Source organism: Scomber japonicus, chromosome 15 (genome assembly GCF_027409825.1).
Source record: "Scomber japonicus isolate fScoJap1 chromosome 15, fScoJap1.pri, whole genome shotgun sequence".
In the NCBI taxonomy this organism is placed as follows: Eukaryota; Metazoa; Chordata; class Actinopteri; order Scombriformes; family Scombridae; genus Scomber; species Scomber japonicus.
In genome coordinates, this window is record NC_070592.1 from 6,030,156 (window position 1) to 6,049,481 (window position 19,326).

Genomic DNA, 19,326 nt, shown 5'->3' on the forward strand with positions numbered 1-19,326 from the left:
TAGTCTGGACATTATGTGTGATTTTCTCTTTTTTTTTTTCCTTTTCTTTTTTTTTTTTCTTGCCAAAACAAACCAAAGACTTTCTCTATATGTGTGTGTGTGTGTGTGTGTGTGTGTGTGTGTGTGTGTGTGTGTGTGTGTGTGTGTGTTTTAAAGGGAATTCCAGTTCAGGAAACGAGAGAAAAGCTTTGATGAAGAAGATGTGTAAAAAAAAAAAAAAAAAAAAGTGATGATAGAGGGAGGAGGAAGAGGAGGAGGAAGAGGAAGAGGGGATGAAAAGGTGGGAGGAGTTATTACTGCCAAGGTGAGGATGATGAGGGTTAGAGAAGACGCCCCCCCCCTCTTCCCTCCCCCCCTTAAAAAAACGTGCTGAGGTCAAATCCAGGAATGTCAACAGGTGCAGTAAGACCGCCCTTCTTCTTCCTCCGTCTTCTGCTTGTTCTCCTTCTGTCCTTCCTTTCCTTCCCTTCCTTTCCTTCCTTCCTTCCTTCCTTTCCTCTCTCACTTCTTCCTCAGCCGTCCGTCCGTCGTGTTGTTTTCTGGCTGCAGTCACTGGAGGTCTCGGTCTTCCAGGTATCGGTACTCGAACGTGAAACCTTCTTTCTTCCTCTGGCCCCATTTCTCATAGTCGAAGTAAATGTACGTTCCCTACAAAATAAAAGAAAATAATTAAATTGCTTTATTTAAAAAGACCAAATAAGGAGTTTTTTGTTCTCTAGTTAAACTTTCATTAATAATTTAAGATGATTAATTTAATAGCTTTTGAACCAATATATTATATATATCATATTTAATCTTTTATTTATAACTAGTTTATAACAGCTAGGTTCAATTATTATTATTTCCGTGTGTTATGTCGTATCCAAAACTTATATTTTGCCTTCATCATGTTTATTAATGTACTCCATCATCACCCATTATGATCATAATAATAAACTTTAAAAGTAAAATTATCAACGTTTTGACAAATAAAACAAGGTAAAAAAAAAAGAAGAGATTTAGTTAAATTAGATAATTAAATAATAATAATTAAAAAATAAAATAGACATTGAGTAAAAATATTTTTAATGACATTAATTAAAAGCCAAATTAAATAAATATGTTATATTTAAAACTTTCCCCAAAACATTCAGTTAATTCCAAACTATTCCCTGTGATAGAAAACAGCTTTTTCTAATTTAATGACTTTTTTCCAGGAATTTAATGAGGATTAAATTAGACTCCACCAAAATAAAAGGACTCTTATTGTGGTAAAGTAAATAGAAACTTGTTTCCTCTCTCTTCTATAAGTTTGAGCATCACTTTGCAAACATTTGAAACTTCTTTGAGTTAAATCATCTAGCGGAGTGAACTTCCTTTATCAATGCATTTTAAATCTGTTTATATTCAGAGGGATTTTATTTTGTAAAGGAATTAAAAGGAAACCATTAATTAGAGACGCTCGGACTAATAGAATAAAATGAATATAAAAAGTAAACCTCACCTGCTCAAACTCGTCCGTGATGGTTTTGGGTTCTTCGTGTCTCTGAAACCACATCATGTACTTTGTGTGAAACCTCCAAGACTGTTTCTTCAGGGCTTTGGCTGCCAGATACTGGGCCTTAGTGCCCTGCGGAGGAGAGGAGGAGAGGAGAGGAGGAGGAGAGGGGAGGAGAGGAGGGGGAGGGGAGAGAGAGAGAGAGAGCGAGAGCGAGAGAGAGGACAGATAGAGAGGAGAGGAGAGGAGAGGAGGAGGAGAGAGGAGAGAGGAGGAGAGAGGAGAGGAGGAGAGAGGAGAGGAGAAGAGAGGAGGAGGAGAGGAGAGGAGAGGAGAGGAGGAGAGAGGAGGAGAGAGAGAGGAGAGGAGAGGAGAGGAGAGGAGGAGAGGAGGAGGAAGGGAGAGAGAGGAGAGGAGGAGGAGAGGAGAGGAGAGAGGAGAGGAGAGGAGAGGAGGAGAGAGGAGGAGGAGAGGAGAGAGGAGGGGAAAGGAGAGGAGAGAGAGAGAGAGAGAGGAGAGGAGAGGAGGAGGAGAGGAGAGGAGAGGAGGAGAGAGGAGAGGAAAGGAGAGGATCGTGTTAAAATGTCAATAATTCTACTTTTTTACTCAAACTGAAAAAACTAAGAAACTAAAACTCATCATTGATTGTCACTCTCTTCTTTCAGACTGTATTTAGGGTCTGATGTGACTTTTATTTCTCTTCTTATGGAAACATGTCATCATCGTACCTCCAGGTAGTAAAAGATGAAGAAGAGCGTCTCTGTGGAAAGCCTCTGGTAAAACTCTACAGTGTCGGAGTGGGGCGGTGGCACCTGGTGGTGGAAAGGCAGGGTGGGGCACGGGTTCCTCATCAGGTACTGCCTGAAATACAGAGACAAGAGGAGCGAGTTAGAAGGAAGGAAAACATTCAAGTTTAAAAGAAAGAAGAAGAAGAAAATAGAGTTGAGAGTCAATTTAAGCGACGATGAAAAGTCGAGGCTGCAAGACATAAAAATGAAAGCTCACAATAAGCTGAATATATTTTAATAATCAATAAATATATGTATCAGTAAGTGTTTTGTAACTTAACGTTCCTGTCGTCCTTCCGGGTCAAATTGACCCCGTCTGTTTTCACTGTTCCTCCCTCCCTTCCTTTCTTCCTTCCTCCCTTCCTTCTTTTCTTTCCTGCCTTCCTTCCCTTCCTTCCTTCCTTCCTCCCTACCTCCTTTCCCTCCTTACTTCCTTCCTCCCTCCCTTCTTTCCTCCCTACCTCCTTTCCTTCCTCTCCATCCCTCCTTACTTCATTCCTTCTTTCCTCCCTCCCTCCCTCCCTTCCTCTCCTGCCTTCCTTCCTTCTTCCCTCCCTTCCTCCCTCCTTTCCTTCCTTCCTTCTTACTTCCTCCCTACCTCCTTTCCTTCCTTCTCCCTCCCTCCCTCCCTTCCATCTTTCCTCCCTTCCTTCCTTGACTCGAGGACAACAGGAGGGTTAAAATCATTTTCAAGTTAAAAAGTTTAGTTTTCAGCTGTTTTATTGAGTATTTTAGAAATCAAATAAAGTAGAAATTCGATGCAGTGAAGTTGAAACTAATGATCATTTTCATTATTGATTAATGTACTGAGTAACTGATCAGTTATTTTAGGGCTTCAACTAATCATTATTTTCATTATAGAATCATCTGTTGAGGATTTTCTTGATTTTCATGATGAATAAATTTGGTTGTTTGGTCCAAAAAATGCTGAAAAATGCTGATCACTGTTTCCCAAAGATCAATAATTCACCTCAGATTTATTATTTCATCCAAACCAATAAAAATATTCAGTTTACTGTCACACAGAACTTAATAAACTAGAAAATATTCACATTTAAAGAAGCTGCAACCAGAGAATTTCCCTTTTTTTTTCCCCTTTAAACGAATCACTCATAAACATTAATTGATTATAAAAATAGTTACTTGACATTTTGACAGATTAAGTGACTAATTGTTGCAGCTGTAGTTGTGAGTACGCTTCACGTTCAAGTATTCGTGGAAACACAACAATCAGGTGGCGTTGGACTGACGAGAGCGACGGTGAATAACGATGATGTCATACTTCACAATAAATGAAAGTTAATGACGGTGGTTAAAAGACAGGTGGGACTTTACTGTCACTCTCCATTCAACTGCTGACATCTGGATCTTATTTTAAACATAGAGGAAGAAACCTGTGTGTGTGTGTGTGTGTGTGTGTGTGTGTGTGTGTGTGTGTGTGTGTGTGTGTGTGTGTGTGTGTGTGTGTGTGTGTGTGTTATAACAACAGCAGCAGCAGGTAGTGTGGGGATAAGAGGGTTTGAGTGTTTGGATTTAAAATGTCAATTGTTGCTGTGTGGGCTGAACGCACTGTAGATACAACATCACTAACTCTGTTGTCTAGTGTGTGTGTGTGTGTGTGTGTGTGTGTGTGTGTGTGTGTGTGTGTGTGTGTGTGTGTGTGTTCTGTCTTAAGCTACTTTCAGGGACGTATTTCAGATTTAAGACCTGTAAATTGTCCCGTAATTGGTAAAATGCAGATTTTTAGATTAGGAGGTTTAGTGTTAGGAAATGAATGTAAGTCTATGTAATGTCCCCAAAAGTGACCTAAAACAACATGTGTGTTAAACAGAGTATAAAATCTGGTTTTCACTCACATTTGAATGTTTTTTTAAATACTTGTCATTAAATTTTCACTCCTTTCTTTCTTAAGTTTCAAAATAAAAGCCTAAAATAATGAACTGCAGTCAGGTTAACAGTGATGGAAAGTTAATTTACTCAAGTATCGGCCCCAAAGTAAATTTATGTTTTGTGCCTTGGCCTTTTTAGTTCTCTGAAAATGTTTAATGATGGACATTGTCCCTGTGGAGAAATAAATAAATTAAATGTAAATGTTTCATTTTATATATTATAATGTTCACTGTTTATATATCAGAGCACTGTGACACGTTGCTGCTTTGAGAGCTGCCTTAAACATCTATGTTCAAATATAATGAGAATAAATCTGTTATCTGATATTTGAGGTATTTATATTGATTTATTTTTCCACTTTATACTTTAAACTCCACTAGATTCCTGAAGCAAACATTATAAAATAAATATATAAATGCAAAACAGATCATCAGCTTATCATATGAGGCACTAACTAACAATAAATAAAGCAGTTGGTTATATTATAATGCATCATTATAATTGAATAATAGTTTTTAGCTCTATTTTGACATTTGCAACTAAATTTGTAGTTTTAACACCAAATTCATAAATTGTGTGAATAATATAATATTAATACAAATCCTTTAAAATTGTCATTCTCTATAGTACTTGCACTTTTAATACTTTTTGATAAATAAATATATTAAAATAAAGGTTGCATTTTGTTGATAGTGCTTCTAAACTTTAACTTAAGTCTTAAGTCTGGATGCAGAACTTTTAGTCATTCTGCATCATTATCTTATTATTTTTACTTGAGTTAAAAACCTCGATGCTTTTTTCATTAACGTCGATCTTAAAGAAACTAAAAGCACTTTTGTCTCCACACAGCTGCAGGAAGTGAGTTTGTACCTGATCCTCTCGGAGTCGGACGGGTGGGGCATGTGCGTCCACACCGACTCCTCCATGGCCTGTTGGTAGAGCTGGTCTTTGGACAGGGGAACCGGCCCCAGTGGGCAGACCCCCAACGACGGGGGGATGCTGACCTCCGACAGCGAGGGCTGAGGCGCTGACGGAGGCCCAGACGGGGCTGTAGTACTGGGGAAGATGTCTGGAAAGAGAGGAGGAGGAGGAGAGTGTTAAAGAAAGTGTGTGGAGGTGATAAGATAAAAAGGAGGTGAAGGTGAAGGAAGCGGAGGGGCGGAGGGGAGCGAGACAGGATGTGCAGGAAGAGGGAGGGGTTCGGGATTTAGACACAAAGGGAGAGAAGTCGAGTCGGGGGCGATAATATCATCACAGTTTTTATTCAGAGGAGGCTCAGAGTGAGAGGAGAGGAGACATTTTGTTCCATTAAACTAAAAGCTTTTCTATTTCTGCTGTGTGGCAGCAAAAGTAAAGTAAGAATAAATATGTGTTCTGAGTTTGACATACCACAGAAAAGTGTGTTGTTAACCAACCTGCCGAATTTGAATGATTAAAAAAAATCACCAAATATTTGAAATTAGGCTTCAAAGTTGTGTAAAAATCAGCCTCTTTCTCTGCTCCCAAACGCTGTGGGCGTGGCTGCCGAGTCCGCTGAAACCCCGCCCCCTACCAAGCGTCACCTGTCACTCAAAGTCACCACCTCTACCAGAAACATGGACGCTACGTCTGAGAGCTTTCTGCTGCTAACTCAGCGGCTAGCTCGGCTGGTAACTTGGCGGCTAGCTCAGCTGCTAGCTCGCCGGCTAACTCAGCGGCTAGCTCGGCGGCTAACTCAGCTAACTGGCTAACTGTAGACTGTAGTAGTAGTAGTGTGTGCTGAATGTATTTCTACCTCTACAGCAGCAGGGGCGGGTTTATGCTAATCACTAAATCCTGAACACAGAAATGTTGAAACACAGTTTGTGAAGCCTAGCTCCACAATTCAAATCTAAATGGTTGAAATGCTTTTTACACCTTTTTTAGAAATACATTTATGACCTATTTAATGTGTTTAGAAGAAAATGTCTGAATTCACTTTACACAGTCTTTAAGGTGTGTGTGTGTGTGTGTGTGTGTGTGTGTGTGTGTGTGTGTGTGTGTGTGTGTGTGTGTGTGTGTGTGTGTGTGCGCGCGTGTGTGCGTGTGTGTATGTGTGTGTGTGTTACCTGGGGTGAGGTGCAGGGGCACGTCTCCCTCCATCCCTGAGCTGAGTGCTGCTCGCTCGGCCATGGACTTCAGGCTGCTCAGAGGCTCCTGGGCCTGATGCAGACAGACAAGGAGACTCATGGGAAAACAGATTGTAGCGGACGTGTGAGCACAGTTATCGTACCTGCAGCCTAACGGACCAACTCCAGTTCCCCGCACCAGTGATAATGTTGTCATGGTAATCACTTCTAGTTTCATGTTTGGGGAGGTTTTTTTGGGGGGTTGGCTGTTTGTTTGCTCCTGTGTGTCCTTCTCTAAAAAGATGCTTTTGATGTGATGTGAAGCAACTGAGGAGCGATTTCAGAAGCAAATGACAACAAATAAAATAATTATATGTAATTTTTATGTAATTTAAATTTACATATTCAGACATTTCGCATTTCTTTTGTCTTTTCCTTCTTTCCTACATTTCTCAGAATTCATTTCAAACTCCCAAAGCATCTAAATTAATTCCTCTCAAACAAGTTTAGATGTAAAGTAAAAAGTAACTGCTCGACTTTTTAAATCAAACCTTTAAAAAGTGAAGTGTGTTTGTGTTCATGTTTCTCACCTTGATGCTGTCGGAGGACTGCGAGTAGGAGAGCGGCCCGTTCAGCAGGCTGCCGCCGCTCATCGATTTGGCTTCGCTGTAGGAAGCCGGCGACGGAGAGTTGGACGACAAACTCATAGAGCCCAATAAACTGGGACCAGTGTCCTTACTGGGGAGGGAAGGGGGGGAGAAGAAGAAGAGAATGAGAAACGATAATACAGATACAAAAAAAACATTAGAAGAAGAAGAAGAAGAAGACAGAAGAAGAAGAAGAGAGTGAGGAACGAGAATACAGATACAAAAAAGCAGAAGAAGAAGAAAACAGAAGAAGACAGACAAAGAAGAAGAAGAAGAAGAAGAAGAAGAAGAAGAAGAAGAAGAAGAAGAAGAAGAAGAAGAAGAAGAAGAAGAAGAAGAAGAAGAAGAAGAAGAAGAAGAAGAAGAAGAAGAAGAAGAAGAAGAAGAAGAAGAAGAAGAAGAAGAAGAAGAAGAAGAAGAAGAAACAGAAGAAGAAGACAGAAGAAGAAAACAGAAGAAGAATACAGATTAAAAAAACAGAAGAAGAAGAAGACAGAAGAGGAAGAAGAAGAGAGCGAGGAACCAGAATACAGATTTTTAAAAAACAGAAGAGGAAAATGTATGAAGTTTAGGTGTAAAGTCAGAATATAAAGTTTAAATTTGTTACCATTTATATCAAAAACTTGACTATAAACTAAAATCATCAGGTGAAAGTTGTGAAAATCTATGAAACTCTGATATAAACCAAAAACTACAACAACAGGTAGATTAGAAATGAAACTGAAATAAGTTCCCGTTTCTTCCCCCTATCATGACCTTTCAAGTCCGAGCTCCGTCATACTCACGGCTGATTGGCAGACGAGGTCAAAGATGAGGGTTGGCTGCTTTGTAATTGGCTGGCACTGTTGAGGGCGGAGTCTGTCGCGCTGTCCGCTACCACAGCGCTGTAACCTGTGATGCAGAGCAGAGAGGGAGAAGCTGAAGCAGCGACGCAAAGAGACAAACGGTGGGAAAGAGATCAGTGAAATGAAAAAAAGATTCAAACACATTTAAACATTTAAAAAACAACAATGTGAAAAAATAATGACAATAAAATAATTTAAATAAAGACACATTAAAAAAAGAGCTGGAAACACACTTTAACCCTCCTGCTGTCCTCGAGTCAAGGAAGGAAGGAAGGAAAGGAGGGAGGAAGGACAGGAGTAAGGAGGAAAAGTGGAAGGAAGTAAGGAGTAAAGAGTAAGGAGGGAGGGAGGGAGGAAAGGAGAAAGGAAGGAAGAAAGGTAAGGAAAGATGGGAGGAAGGAAAGGAGGAAGGACAGAAGGTAGGAAGAAAAGGGGATGGAGGGAGGAGAGAGGAAGGAAAGAAAGAGAGAAGGAAAAAAGGACAGACGGAAGGTAGGAAAGAAGGAAGGAAAGGAGGGAGGAAGGAAGCAAGGAAAGAAGGGAGGAAGGAAGGACGGAGTTAAGAAGGAAGGAAGGAAGGAACGTAGGTAAGGAAAGAAGGGAGGAAGGAAAGGAAGGAAGGAGGAAAGAAGGAAGGAGGGTAAGAAAGGAAGGAAGGACAGAAGGAAGGAAGGAAGAAAGGGAGGAAAGAAGGAAGGAATAGTCAAAACAGACGGGGTCAATTTGACCCGGGAGGACGACACGAAGGTTAAACTGATGATTATTGTAGTTTTAATGCAGAAATAATGATTCAACGTTTAATGACGGATGCTGTGATTATTGATTATTGATCAAATATTTTTTAGGGGGTCTTTGTCTTTTGGTGCCGTGATGTTTGTGGAGGGAAAGTTTTTGTTCTGTTCAATTTAAAAGAAAACAACAAATATACTCACTAGTGCTACCGTTCTGCTTCTGCCGGCTCGGCGGCCGCACAGACAGCGACGGGTTTCCTCCCAGCACTCCGCTTCCTGCCGATCCCGAGCTGCCTCCGTTGCTCCCGATGATTCCCACTCCGCTGCCCGGCGCCAAACCTCCGACTGGGCTCGGCGCCACCAGAGACGACACCTGCACCCCCGACTGACCGGAGTTCAGCCCCAGCATCCCGGAGCCGATCCCGGAACCCATCCCGGAGCCGATCCCGGTCATCCCCGGCGCCGGACCCAGCAGACCCCCCGTCGATGAGGATGTCGGCCCGCCGACCGTGATGCTCCCGCTGCCGATGGAGCCGACGCCGCTGTTGGTGGACACGGCGCTGACTCCTCCCAGAGAGCCGAGCAGACTGGAGCCCACCGCGCCCGACGCTGCCGCCTGAGCGTACGGCGCCGGAGTGGAGCCGGCGAGGAGCCCCGCCATGGTGCTCAGCGACAGCCCGAGACCTGACGACATCGGGCTGGTTGCCATGGAGCTGGACATGCCGCCCTTCCCCAAGGAGAGGCCCAAGCTGAGGCCGAGGCTGTTGGAAGTGGGAGTCGGCCCTGACGGAGGCTGCGGCTGGGAGAGCGAGGTGAAAAGCCCCTGCGTGCCGACGTTGGGGGGAGAGGAGGTGGAGGAGACGGGGTAACTGTTGGCGGAGCTGCTGGGGTTGATGATGGGAACTGAGGAAGAGGAGGAGGAGGAGGAAGAGGAGCCCACTGCGATTTTGGCCTGCTGCTGCTGCTGCGTTGACGGGTGCGGCGGCTGCTGGGTGGCGTTGCTGTAGCTGCCGGCGGAAGTGTTGGAGAGGAGACCCCCCAAGCTGCCTAGGTGACTGTTGTTGTTGTTGCCCCCGGAGCCGCCGACGCCGCCGCCACCGACGGCGATGGTCGCCATGGAGACCAACGAGGAAGAGGTCAGCCCCGAGACGGAGGAAGAGGAGGAGGAAGAGGAGGAGGAGGAGGAAGAAGAAGAGGATGAGGAGGAAGAGGATAAGGAGGAGGAAGGGTTGCCGTTCTTCACAGGTGACTGAAAAGAAAGAAAAGAAGAAATGATGAGTTTAAATACAAACGTTTGATGTGTTTCACTGTTAAGATGAACTTTTCTTTTTCTCCGCTGTCACTCTGAACATTTAATATGAGCTCAACTTGATCAGAAACCCTCTGAAATGAGGCCAACCAGGAAGTAACTTAGAGCTGCATTCTATCAAAAGGCCACCAGGGGGCGACCATCTCTATACAAGTCAATGGAGAATTCACCAACTTCTCACTTGATTTCTAACCTCAGTAAACGTTTTCAAAATGTGTTTATGGTCTCAATCGCTAGTTTAAAGCCTTCTTCAATACAGTATGATGTTCATTTGGGACATTTTGGCCTCCCTGATTTTATATGTGACGATAAAGCAGGGTATGCATTAGGGCGTGGCTACGTCCTGATTGACAGGTTGATTGACCAATGTCCTCGAGATCCAGCCCTCACAACCATAGCAACCTCCCCGCTCCACCCACGGCCCCGCCTTATGCCCATATAAGTAGAATCCATGTTTTTATTTTTCCCAGCATGCACCTGAAATTTTCAAGATGGCGCTGCCTAGATTCAAAACTATTGGCTTCTGCACTAATTGTAGTTTTCTGCACTCCTGCTGATTACAGATGTGATGTTGAACTTGTTGAATTAACCACTGAGGACTCACCTGACTAACTTCACTGTCTGTTGAACGTCCCCTCTTCTTGTCGTCCTCTGAGTTCTCCTAAAAAAAAAAAAAACACCACACACATTAGAGAAACATTAAGATACAAGAGAAAACCTCATTCAACAGAAAACCTTCAATATAAAACAGGAGGGTCAAATAAAGCCCAATCTGATCTTATGTGGGCCGGATCATTAAAAAGATGGAGGGAGGGAAGGAAGGAGGGAAAAACTGACAGAAAGGAAAGATGGAAGAAAGGGAGGGAGGAAGGGGAGAAAGGGCAGACGGAGGAAAGGAAGGGAAGGAGTAAGGATGGAAGGAAGGAAGGAAGAAAGGAAGGAAGGAAGGATGGATGGAAGGGAGAAAAGAAGGAAAAAAGGAAGGAAGGAAGGAAGGAAGAAAGGAAGGACAGATGAAAGAAAGAAAGGAAGGAAGGAAGGGAGGGAGGAAGGGAGGGAGCAAGGAAGGCAGGAAGGAAGGAAGGAAGGAATGAAGTAAGTAAGTCAGTAAGGAAGGAAGGAAGGAAGGAAGGAAGGAATGAAGTAAGTAAGTCAGTAAGTAAGGAAGGAAGGAAAGACAAAAGAGAAGTGAGCAATTTCAGGTCCGAATCATCAGCAAACTAAAGTGCTGAAAAGTAACTTTTACCATTATTTGTTTAAGTTCTCAGTTATAGCCGAAGGAAGGAAGGAAGGAAGGAAGGACTTATGAGTTCTCAGTTTTAGCCGAAGCTTTACTTTAACTCTGCTAACTGAACTTCACACATCCCTGAATTCATTCCACAAGCTTTATTTCCTTTCATGTTAAAGTCAGCGGCATCGAACACGCCTCCTATTGAGACGCGTCGCAGCTCTAATAACTAGTCTGGCTCCGTTCTGCGTGTGTGTGAGGAGGCGGAGAGGAAGAAGAAGGGAGGATGATATAACGACAATAAGAGCAGATGGCAGGGCGCTTACAATAGCAGACACAAAAGATAATTATTCTACGTTTATCTTTTTAAAATATTGACCTGACTGAACTTTGAAGGGAGCGTAACAACGAGAGGAGTCGTTATAACCGTTAGTGACAGTCGGTTGAGGAAAGTTTTAAAGTACATTTTAATTCTTTATAATTGTATGAAACTCAAATTTGGAGTCTGTACGAACCCAATCTTTGCAAAATAATATGAATTGCATGAAGGAAGGAAGGAAGGAAGGAAGGAAGGAAGGAAAGCTGCAAGGATGGGAGGAAGGAAGGACAGAAGGAAGGAAGGAAGGAAGGAAGGAAGGAAGGGAGGGAGGGAGGAAGGAAGGAAGGACGGACGGACAGATGGAAGTAAGGAATGGAGAAAGGAAGGAATGAAGGAAGGAAGGAAGGGAGGAATGAAGGATGGAAGGAAGGAAAGGATTAATGAGGAAAAGAGGAAGGAAGTAAAGAGAGAAGGAAGGAAGGAAGGGAGGACAAATGGAAGGAAGGAAGGAATGAAGGAAAGAGGAAGGAAGGAAGGGAGGACAAATGGAAGGAAGGAAGGACAGATGGAAGAAAGGAAGGAAGGAAGGAAGGCAGGAAGGAAGGAATGACAGAAGAAGTAAGGAAGGAATGAATGAAGGAAGGAAGGACTGATGGAAGGAAGGAAAGGAGGACAAATGGAAGGAATGAATGAAGGACAGATGGAACGAAGGAAAGAAGGAAGGAAGGATAGATGGAAGGAAGGATGGAGGATGAGATAACGACAATAAGAGCAGATGGCAGGGCGCTTACAATAGCAGACACAAAAGATAATTATTCTACGTTTATCTTTTTAAAATATTGACCTGACTGAACTTTGAAAGGAGCGTAACAACGAGAGGAGGAGGGATGATGTTACGTCATGACAACCGATAGTGACAGTCGGTGGAGGAAAGTTTTAAAGTACATTTTAATTCTTTATAATTGTATGAAACTCAAATTTGGAGTCTATATGAACCAAAACTTAGAAAAATAATATGGATTGCATGATGGAAAGATGAAAGGATGGAAGGAAGGAAGGAAGGAAGATAGGTAGGAAGGAAGGAAGGAAGGAAAGAAAGAAAGAAAGAAAGAAAGAAGGAAGGGAGAAAGGAAGGAAGGAAGGAGGGAAGGAAGGATTAATGAGGAAAAGAGGAAGGAAGGAGAGAAGGAAGGAAGGAAAGAAAGGAGTAAGGAGGGAGGGAGGGAGGAAGGAAGGAAGGGAGAAAGGAAGGAAGGAAGGGAGGACAAATGGAAGGAAGGAAGGGAGGACAGATGGAAGGAAGGAAGGAAGGAAGGAAGGAATGGAGGAAGGAAAGACAGATGGAATGAAGGAAGGAAAGAAATAATGAAGGAAGGGAGAAAGGACAAATAGAAGGAAGGAAGGAAGGAAGGGAGAAAGGAATGAAGGACAGATGGAATGAAGGAAAGAAGGAAGGATAGATGGAAGGAAGGACGGAGGATGAGATAACGACAATAAGAGCAGATGGCAGGGCGCTGACAATAGCAGACACAAAAGATAATAATTCTACGTTTATCTTTTTAAAATATTGACCTGACTGAACTTTGAAGGGAGCGTAACAACGAGAGGAGGAGGGATGATGTTAGTGGCAAGTTTTTTGTTTTTGGTGGGAAAATAGTCGGTTGAGGAAAGTTTCAAAGTACATCTTAATTCTTTATAAATGTATGAAACTCAAATTTGGAGTCTATACAAAATAATATGAATTGCATAAAGGAAAGATGGAAGGAAAGAAGGAAGGAAGGACAGATGGAAAGAAGGAAGGAAGGGAGGGAGGAAGGAAGGACAGATGGAAGGAAGGGAGGACAAATGGAAAGAAGGAAGGAAGGGAGGGAGGAAAGAAGGAAGGACAGATGGAAGGAAGGAAGGAAGGACAGATGGAAGGAAGGAAGGAAGGGAGAAAGGAATGAAGGAAGGGAGAAAGGAAGGAAGGAAGGAAGGAAGGAAGGAAGGAAGGAAGGAAGGACGGACAGATGGAAGGAAGGAAGTGAGGACCAATAGAAGGAAAGAAGGAAGGAAGGACAGATGGAAGGAAGGAAAGAAATAATGAAGGAAGGGAGAAAGGACAGATGGAATGAAGGAAGGAAAGAAATAATGAAGGAAGGGAGAAAGGACAAATGGAAGGAAGGAAGGAAGAAATAAAGGACAGAAGGAAGAAAGGAAGGAAGGAAGGAATATATATACCCACCCAATATTTGCATGATCACCACAAACAGAATCAAACTTTCTGTATTTCCAAACTAGCAGAAAGTCGTTTTTCAGCTTTAACAGGATCAAACTCTGAACTTTAATGTTTAGTGTGTTTCTCACCGTAGTGCAAGTGGCGGGTGAGGGGGGGATGGGAGAGGACGAGGTGGTGGAGGTGGGTGTGCTGCTGGAGTTCTGGAAGATCTCGTCCTCCAAGTGCGAGTGTCCCGGTGGGGAAGTAGCGACCAGCGTCTGAGCTGCAGAGAGAGAAAGAAAGAAATAAAGAGAGAGAAAGAGAGAGAAAAGAGAAAAAGAGGTGATGAGTAACAATGTGTGGAAAAACAGCGTTAGTTTTGACTGTTCCTTCTTTCCTCCCTTCCTTCCTCCCTCCCTCCTTCCTCTTTCCTCCCCCTACCTTCCTTCTTTCCTTCCTTCCTCTTTTCCTTTCTCCCTCCCTCCTTTCCTTCCTTCTCTTTTTCCTTCCTGTCTTTCTTCCTTTCCTTCCTCCATCCCCCTTTCTTCCTTCTTTCCTTCTTTTCACTTTCTATCCTCCCCCTACCTTCCTCCCTTCCTTCTTTCCTCTCTTCCTCTTTTCCTTTCTCTCTCTCCCTTCCTTCTTCCTTTCTTCTTTGACTCAAGGACAACAGGAAGGTTAAGGGGCTTCATGGTATTAACTGCTAGTCTGGTGGGTTCTTTCCTTCCTTTCCTTCTTTTCCTTCTTTCCTTCCTCCCTCCCTCCCTCCTTCTTTCCTTCCTCATTTCCTCCCTCCTACCTTCCTCCCTTCCTTCTTTCCTCTCTTCCTCTTTTCGTTTCTCTCTCTCCCTTCCTTCTTCCTTTCTTCTTTGACTCAACGACAACAGGAAGGTTAAGGGGCTTCATGGTATTAACTGCTAGTCTGGTGGGTTCTTTCCTTCTGTCTTTCCTTCCTTTCCTTCCTCTTTTCCTTCTTTCCTTCCTCCCTCCCTCCTTCTTTCCTTCCTCATTTCCTCCCTCCTACCTTTCTCCCTTCCTTCTTTCCTTTCTCCCTCCCTCCTTCCTTCTTTCCTCCCTCCTTCTCTCTCTTTCTTCCCCCCTACCTTGCTCCCTTCCTTCTTTCCTCCATCCTTCCTTTCTTCCCTACTCCCTCCTTTCCTTCCTTCCTTATTCGTACAGACTGTAATGTGTCTACTGATTTAAAATGTGTGAGCTTCTTGAGGAACAACAAATATGAACTTCTTGAAATGATTAAAACTGGAGATTTAAACTCTGCTAACATTCATAGTTTAGTCTTCTGGTGCAGTTCAAACTTCTGAGTTGAGTCTAGACTGAATTATTTAACAACTTACGGATGTCTTCCAGATCCAGGTCGTCGTATAGAAACTCATTCTCCTCAAAGTCTGGATCCTGCGACGAGTCGAGATAATACTCCACATCATCCTTTAAAGAAAGAACAAAATGAAAGAGAGAGATGTTAACACTCCTGCTGTCTGAGTTAGTCAAGGAAGGAAGAGAGGAAGAAGGAAGGATGGAAGGGAAGGAGGGAGGAAGAAGGAAGGATGGGAGGGAGGGAGGAAGGAAGGAAAGGAGGGACGGAGGAAGGAAGGAAGGGAGGAAGGTAGGGGGAGGAAAGAAAGAGAGAAGATGGGAGGGAGGAAAGGAGGAAGGGAAGGAAGGAAGGAAAGAAGCAGGGAGGGAGGACAGAGGAAAAAAGAAAGGAAGGAAGGTATGTAGAAGGGAGGGAAGGAGGAAAGAAGGAGGGAGGGAGGGGGGAAGGACAGAGGAAAGAAGGAAAGGAGGAAGGAACGGGAAGGAGGGAAGGAAAGAAGGAGGGAGGGAGGAAGGAAGGGAGGAAAGTGAGAGGAAGCAAAGAAAGACAAGGAGGGAGGGAGGAAGTAAGGGAGGAAAGCAGTGAGGAAAGGAGGAAGGAAGTAAAGGAGTAAGGAAAGGAACGAAGGAAGGAAGGAAGGAAGGAAAGACGGAAAGTCGGAATGACGGAAAGCAGGAAGGAAGGACAGAGGAAAGAAGGAAGGAAGGAATGAAGGAAAGAAGGAAGGACAGACGGGAGGAAGGAAGGAAAGAAAGAGAGAAGGAGTGAGGGAGGAAGGAAGGAAAGAAGGAAGGAAGGAAGGAACGGAACGGAACGGAACGGAACGGAAGGAAGGAACGGAACGGAAAGGAGGGAGGGAGGAAATTGCGGACGTGAACAGACCTTGATCTTCCTGACGGAGTCGACCTGCACCGAGTCGTTGTCGAGCATCCTCAGTATCGTCTCCAGCATGCGGATGTGATGCCGATGCTTCTCTATGAACTTCTTCAGCTCTTCAATCCTGTCCTGTTTCTGTGGAAATTAGGGGTGAGAAAGGAGGGAAGGGGGGAAAAGAGAGAGAGAAAGGGTCCAAGTCAAGCTTTAAATCTGTCATGAGCTGATTGTAGAGGAAGAGACATCGAGAAACAACCTTTTAATTCTTTTATCTGCAGAGTCAGATTATATTTGTAGAAATGGAGACGTTGAGTTAAAATGCTTTTTATACGGAAATAAGAATAAAATTAAAAAGGTATAAAAACACTTCCTGTCGTCCTCCTGTGTCTAATTGACCCCGTCTGTTTTGACTGTTCATTCTTTCCTTCCTTCCTTCCTTCCTTCCTCCTTTCTCCCTTCTTTCCTCCTTTCCTTCCTTGCTTCCTTCTTTCCTCCCTTGCTTCCTTCCTTCTTTCCTCCCTTCCTCCTTTCCTTCCTTGTTCCTTCCTTCCTTTATTTCCTCCCTTCCTTCCTTCCTTCCTTCCTCCCTCCCTCCCTCCCTCCCTACTTTTCTTCCTTCTTCCTCCCTTCCTTCTGTCTTCCTTCCTTCCTTCCTGCTTTCCTTCCTTCTTCCTTTACTTCCTCCCCCCCTCCTTTCCTTCCTTCCTTTATTTCCTCCCTTCCTCTTTTCCTTTCTTCCTCCCTTCCTCTTTTCCTTTCTCCCTCCATCCATCCCTCCCTCCCTTTTGTTTCCTCCCTCCCTCCCTCCGACCTTACTTCCTTCCTTCTTTCTTTCCCTTCCTTCCTTCTTCCTTCCTTCCTTCATCCCAACTTTCCTTCCTTCTTCCTTCCTTCCTCCCTTTCTCCCTCCCTCCCTCCTACCTTTGTTCCTTCCTTCCTTGACTCGAGGACAACAGGAGGGTTGATAATTGTAATATAAAATGAATTATTAAAGGAAATAAAGGATTTCAAAAGGAAAACGAGCGTTAACAGTTTACAAAATGAAGTGAAAGCATGTTAAAAGTTTAAAAAGCAGCTGCTACATGTGCACTTTACCGCCTTTAATGCATCGTAACGCACATTCACCGGATCCAATATTTAATGTTTTACATGCTCTGAAGGCGCTCGGACAACTTAATGTGATACTTTATTCTCTTTTTTTCGTTTCCTTCCTTCTTCCTTCCTTCTTTCTTCCTCCCTTCTTTTCTTCCTTCCTCCCTCCCTCCTTTCCTCCCTTCCTTCTTCCTCCTTTCCTTCCTCCCTTCATTCATCCTCCCTTCCTTCCTCCTTTCCTTCCTCCCTGCCTTCATTCATCCTCCCTTCCTTCATCCTCCCTTCCTTCCTCCTTTCCTTCCTTCCTTTACTTCCTCTTTTCCTTTCTCCCTCCCTCCTTCTTGTTTCCTCCCTCCCTCCCTCCGACCTTCCTTCCTCCCTCCCTACTTTCCTTCCTTCCTTCCTCTTTTCCTTTCTCCCTCCCTCCTTTCTTGTTTCCTACCTCCCTCCTACCTTTGTTCCTTCCTCCCTCCCTCCCTCCCTCCTTTCCTTCCTTCTTCCTTCTGTCCTTCCTCCCTCCCTCCTTTCCTTCCTTCTTCCTTCTGTCCTTCCTCCCTTCCTCTTTTCCTTCCTTCTTCCTTCTGTCCTTCCTCGCTTCCTCTTTTCCTTTCTCCCTTTCCCCCTCCCTCCTTTCTTGTTTCCTCCCTCCCTCCTACCTTCCTCCTTTACTCCCTCCCTCGAGGACAACAGGAGGGTTAATAATTGTAATATAAAATGAATTATTAAAGGAAATAAAGGATTTCAAAAGGAAAACGAGCGTTAACAGTTTACAAAATGAAGTGAAAGCATGTTAAAAGTTTAAAAAGCAGCTGCTACATGTGCACTTTAACGCCTTTAATGCATCGTAACGCACATTCACCGGATCCAATATTTAATGTTTTACATGTTCTGAAGGCGCTCGGACAACTTAATGTGATACTTCATTCTCTTTTTTTCGTTTCCTTCCTTCTTCCTTCCTTCTTTCTTCCTCCCTTCTTTTCTTCCTTCCTTCTTCCTCCTTTCCTCCCTTCCTTCTTTCCTTCCTCCTTTCCTTCCTCCCTCCCTTCATTCATCCTCCCTTCCTTCCTCCCTTCCGTCATCCTCCCTTCCTTCCTCCTTTCCTTCCTTCCTTTCCTTCCTCTTTTCCTTTCTCCCTCCCTCCTTCTTGTTTCCTCCCTCCCTCCGACCTTCCTTCCTCCCTCCCTTCATTTCTCCCTTCCTTCCTCTACATCCTCCCTTCCTTTCTCCCTCCCTCCCTTCTTCTTGTTTCCTCCCTCCCTCTGACCTTCCTTCCTTCTTTCCTCCCTTCTTCCTCCCTTCTTCTTGTTTCCTCCCTCCCTCCGACCTTCCTTCTTCCTTCCTTCCTTCTTTCCTCCCTCCCTACTTTCCTTCTTTCTTCCTTCCTTCCTCCCTCTGACCTTCCTCCCTCCTTTCCTTCCTTCTCCCTCCCTTCCTTCCTTGACTCGAGGACAACAGGAGGGTTAATAATTGTAATATAAAATGAATTATTAAAGGAAATAAAGGATTTCAAAGCGTTAACAGTTTACAAAATGAAGTGAAAGCATGTTAAAAGTTTAAAAAGCAGCTGCTACATGTGCACTTTAACGCCTTTAATGCATCGTAACGCACATTCACCGGATCCAATATTTAATGTTTTACATGTTCTGAAGGCGCTCGGACAACTTAATGTGATACTTTATTCTCTTTTCTTTCCTTTCTTTATGCATATAATGGATTTCATGTCCGAGAGTATTTCTGGCTAAATGATCTATTTCGGATTTGCAAACGTGAGAAAAGAAAAGAGCTCAGACGCATGTTGTGCATTAGCGGAGGCATCAGAGCGGGAAATATTAATGTGTTTCATCTGGAGTCATATTAACGCTGCACATGGCGACCAACGTGAAGACAGGTTTTTATATGCTGAGAGCAACGCAGGATAAATTTAAACTCTCGACCTGATGATGATGGGAGGGAGGAAGGAGGGAAGGAAGGAAAGGAGGGAGGAAGGACAAAAGGAGGGAGGAAGGAATGAAGGCAGGACAAAAGAAGGGAGGAAGGGAGGAAGGGAGGAAGGAAGGAAGGAAGGAAGGAAGGGAGGGTGGAAGACGGAAGGAAAGGAGGGAGGGAGGAAAGGAGGGAGGAAGGAGGGAAGGAAGGAAGGAAAGGAGGAAAAAAGGAGGGAGGAAAGAAGGGAGGGACGGAGGAAGAAGGAAGGAAAGGAGGACGGGAGGAAAGAAGGAAGGAAGGAGGGAGGGAGAGAGGAAGAAGGAAGGAAAGGAGGGAAGGAAGGAAAAAAGGAGAGAGGAAAGAAGGAAAAAATGGAGGAAGAAAGAAGGAAAAGAGGAAGGAAGGAAGGAAGGAAGGAAAAAGGAGGGAGGAGGGAAGGAAGGAAGGAAGGGAGGAGAAAGAATAAAGGAAAGGATGGAGGGAGGAAAGGAGGGAGGAAGGAGGGAAGGAAGGTAGGAGGGAGGAAAGAAAGAAGAAGGACAGACAGAAGGAGGAAAGGAGGGAGGAAGGACGGAAGGAAGGAA

At 44.0% G+C, this 19,326-nt stretch overlaps 1 protein-coding gene across 2 annotated transcripts; it reads right to left on the bottom strand.

The window, feature by feature from the left end:
• Nucleotides 1-221: 221 nt before the first annotated feature.
• On the bottom strand, nucleotides 222-15,856 carry LOC128374688 (CCR4-NOT transcription complex subunit 3-like). Of its 2 annotated transcripts, none has more exons than XM_053334945.1 (12): nucleotides 15,734-15,856; nucleotides 14,871-14,961; nucleotides 13,668-13,801; nucleotides 10,379-10,435; nucleotides 8,667-9,714; nucleotides 7,675-7,780; nucleotides 6,833-6,980; nucleotides 6,243-6,336; nucleotides 5,026-5,224; nucleotides 2,206-2,338; nucleotides 1,484-1,609; nucleotides 222-648 (listed from the first exon to the last, which is right to left on the bottom strand). In XM_053334945.1, exons 1-12 carry the CDS (start codon nucleotides 15,800-15,802, stop codon nucleotides 550-552), a joined length of 2,304 nt encoding a protein of 767 aa, XP_053190920.1. In that variant the 5' UTR covers nucleotides 15,803-15,856; the 3' UTR covers nucleotides 222-549. The 2 variants fall into 2 exon arrangements, with proteins under 2 accessions (XP_053190920.1, XP_053190919.1); XM_053334944.1 differs by having other exon boundaries at nucleotides 360-648; nucleotides 7,675-7,807.
• Between the last annotated feature and the right edge of the window lie 3,470 nt (nucleotides 15,857-19,326).

Excerpts from the sequence above, each read along its gene's own strand:
- LOC128374688 (XM_053334944.1), bottom strand. The coding sequence starts at position 15,802 with ATGCTGGAGACGATACTGAGGATGCTCGACAACGACTCGGTGCAGGTC. Across the intron at positions 7,808-8,666 it reads GAAGCAGAACGGTAGCACTA|CTTCTCCCTCTCTGCTCTGC; the intron begins GTGAGTATATTT and ends TCGCTGCTTCAG. Across the intron at positions 2,339-5,025 it reads TCCGACTCCGAGAGGATCAG|GCAGTACCTGATGAGGAACC; the intron begins GTACAAACTCAC and ends TCTGTATTTCAG.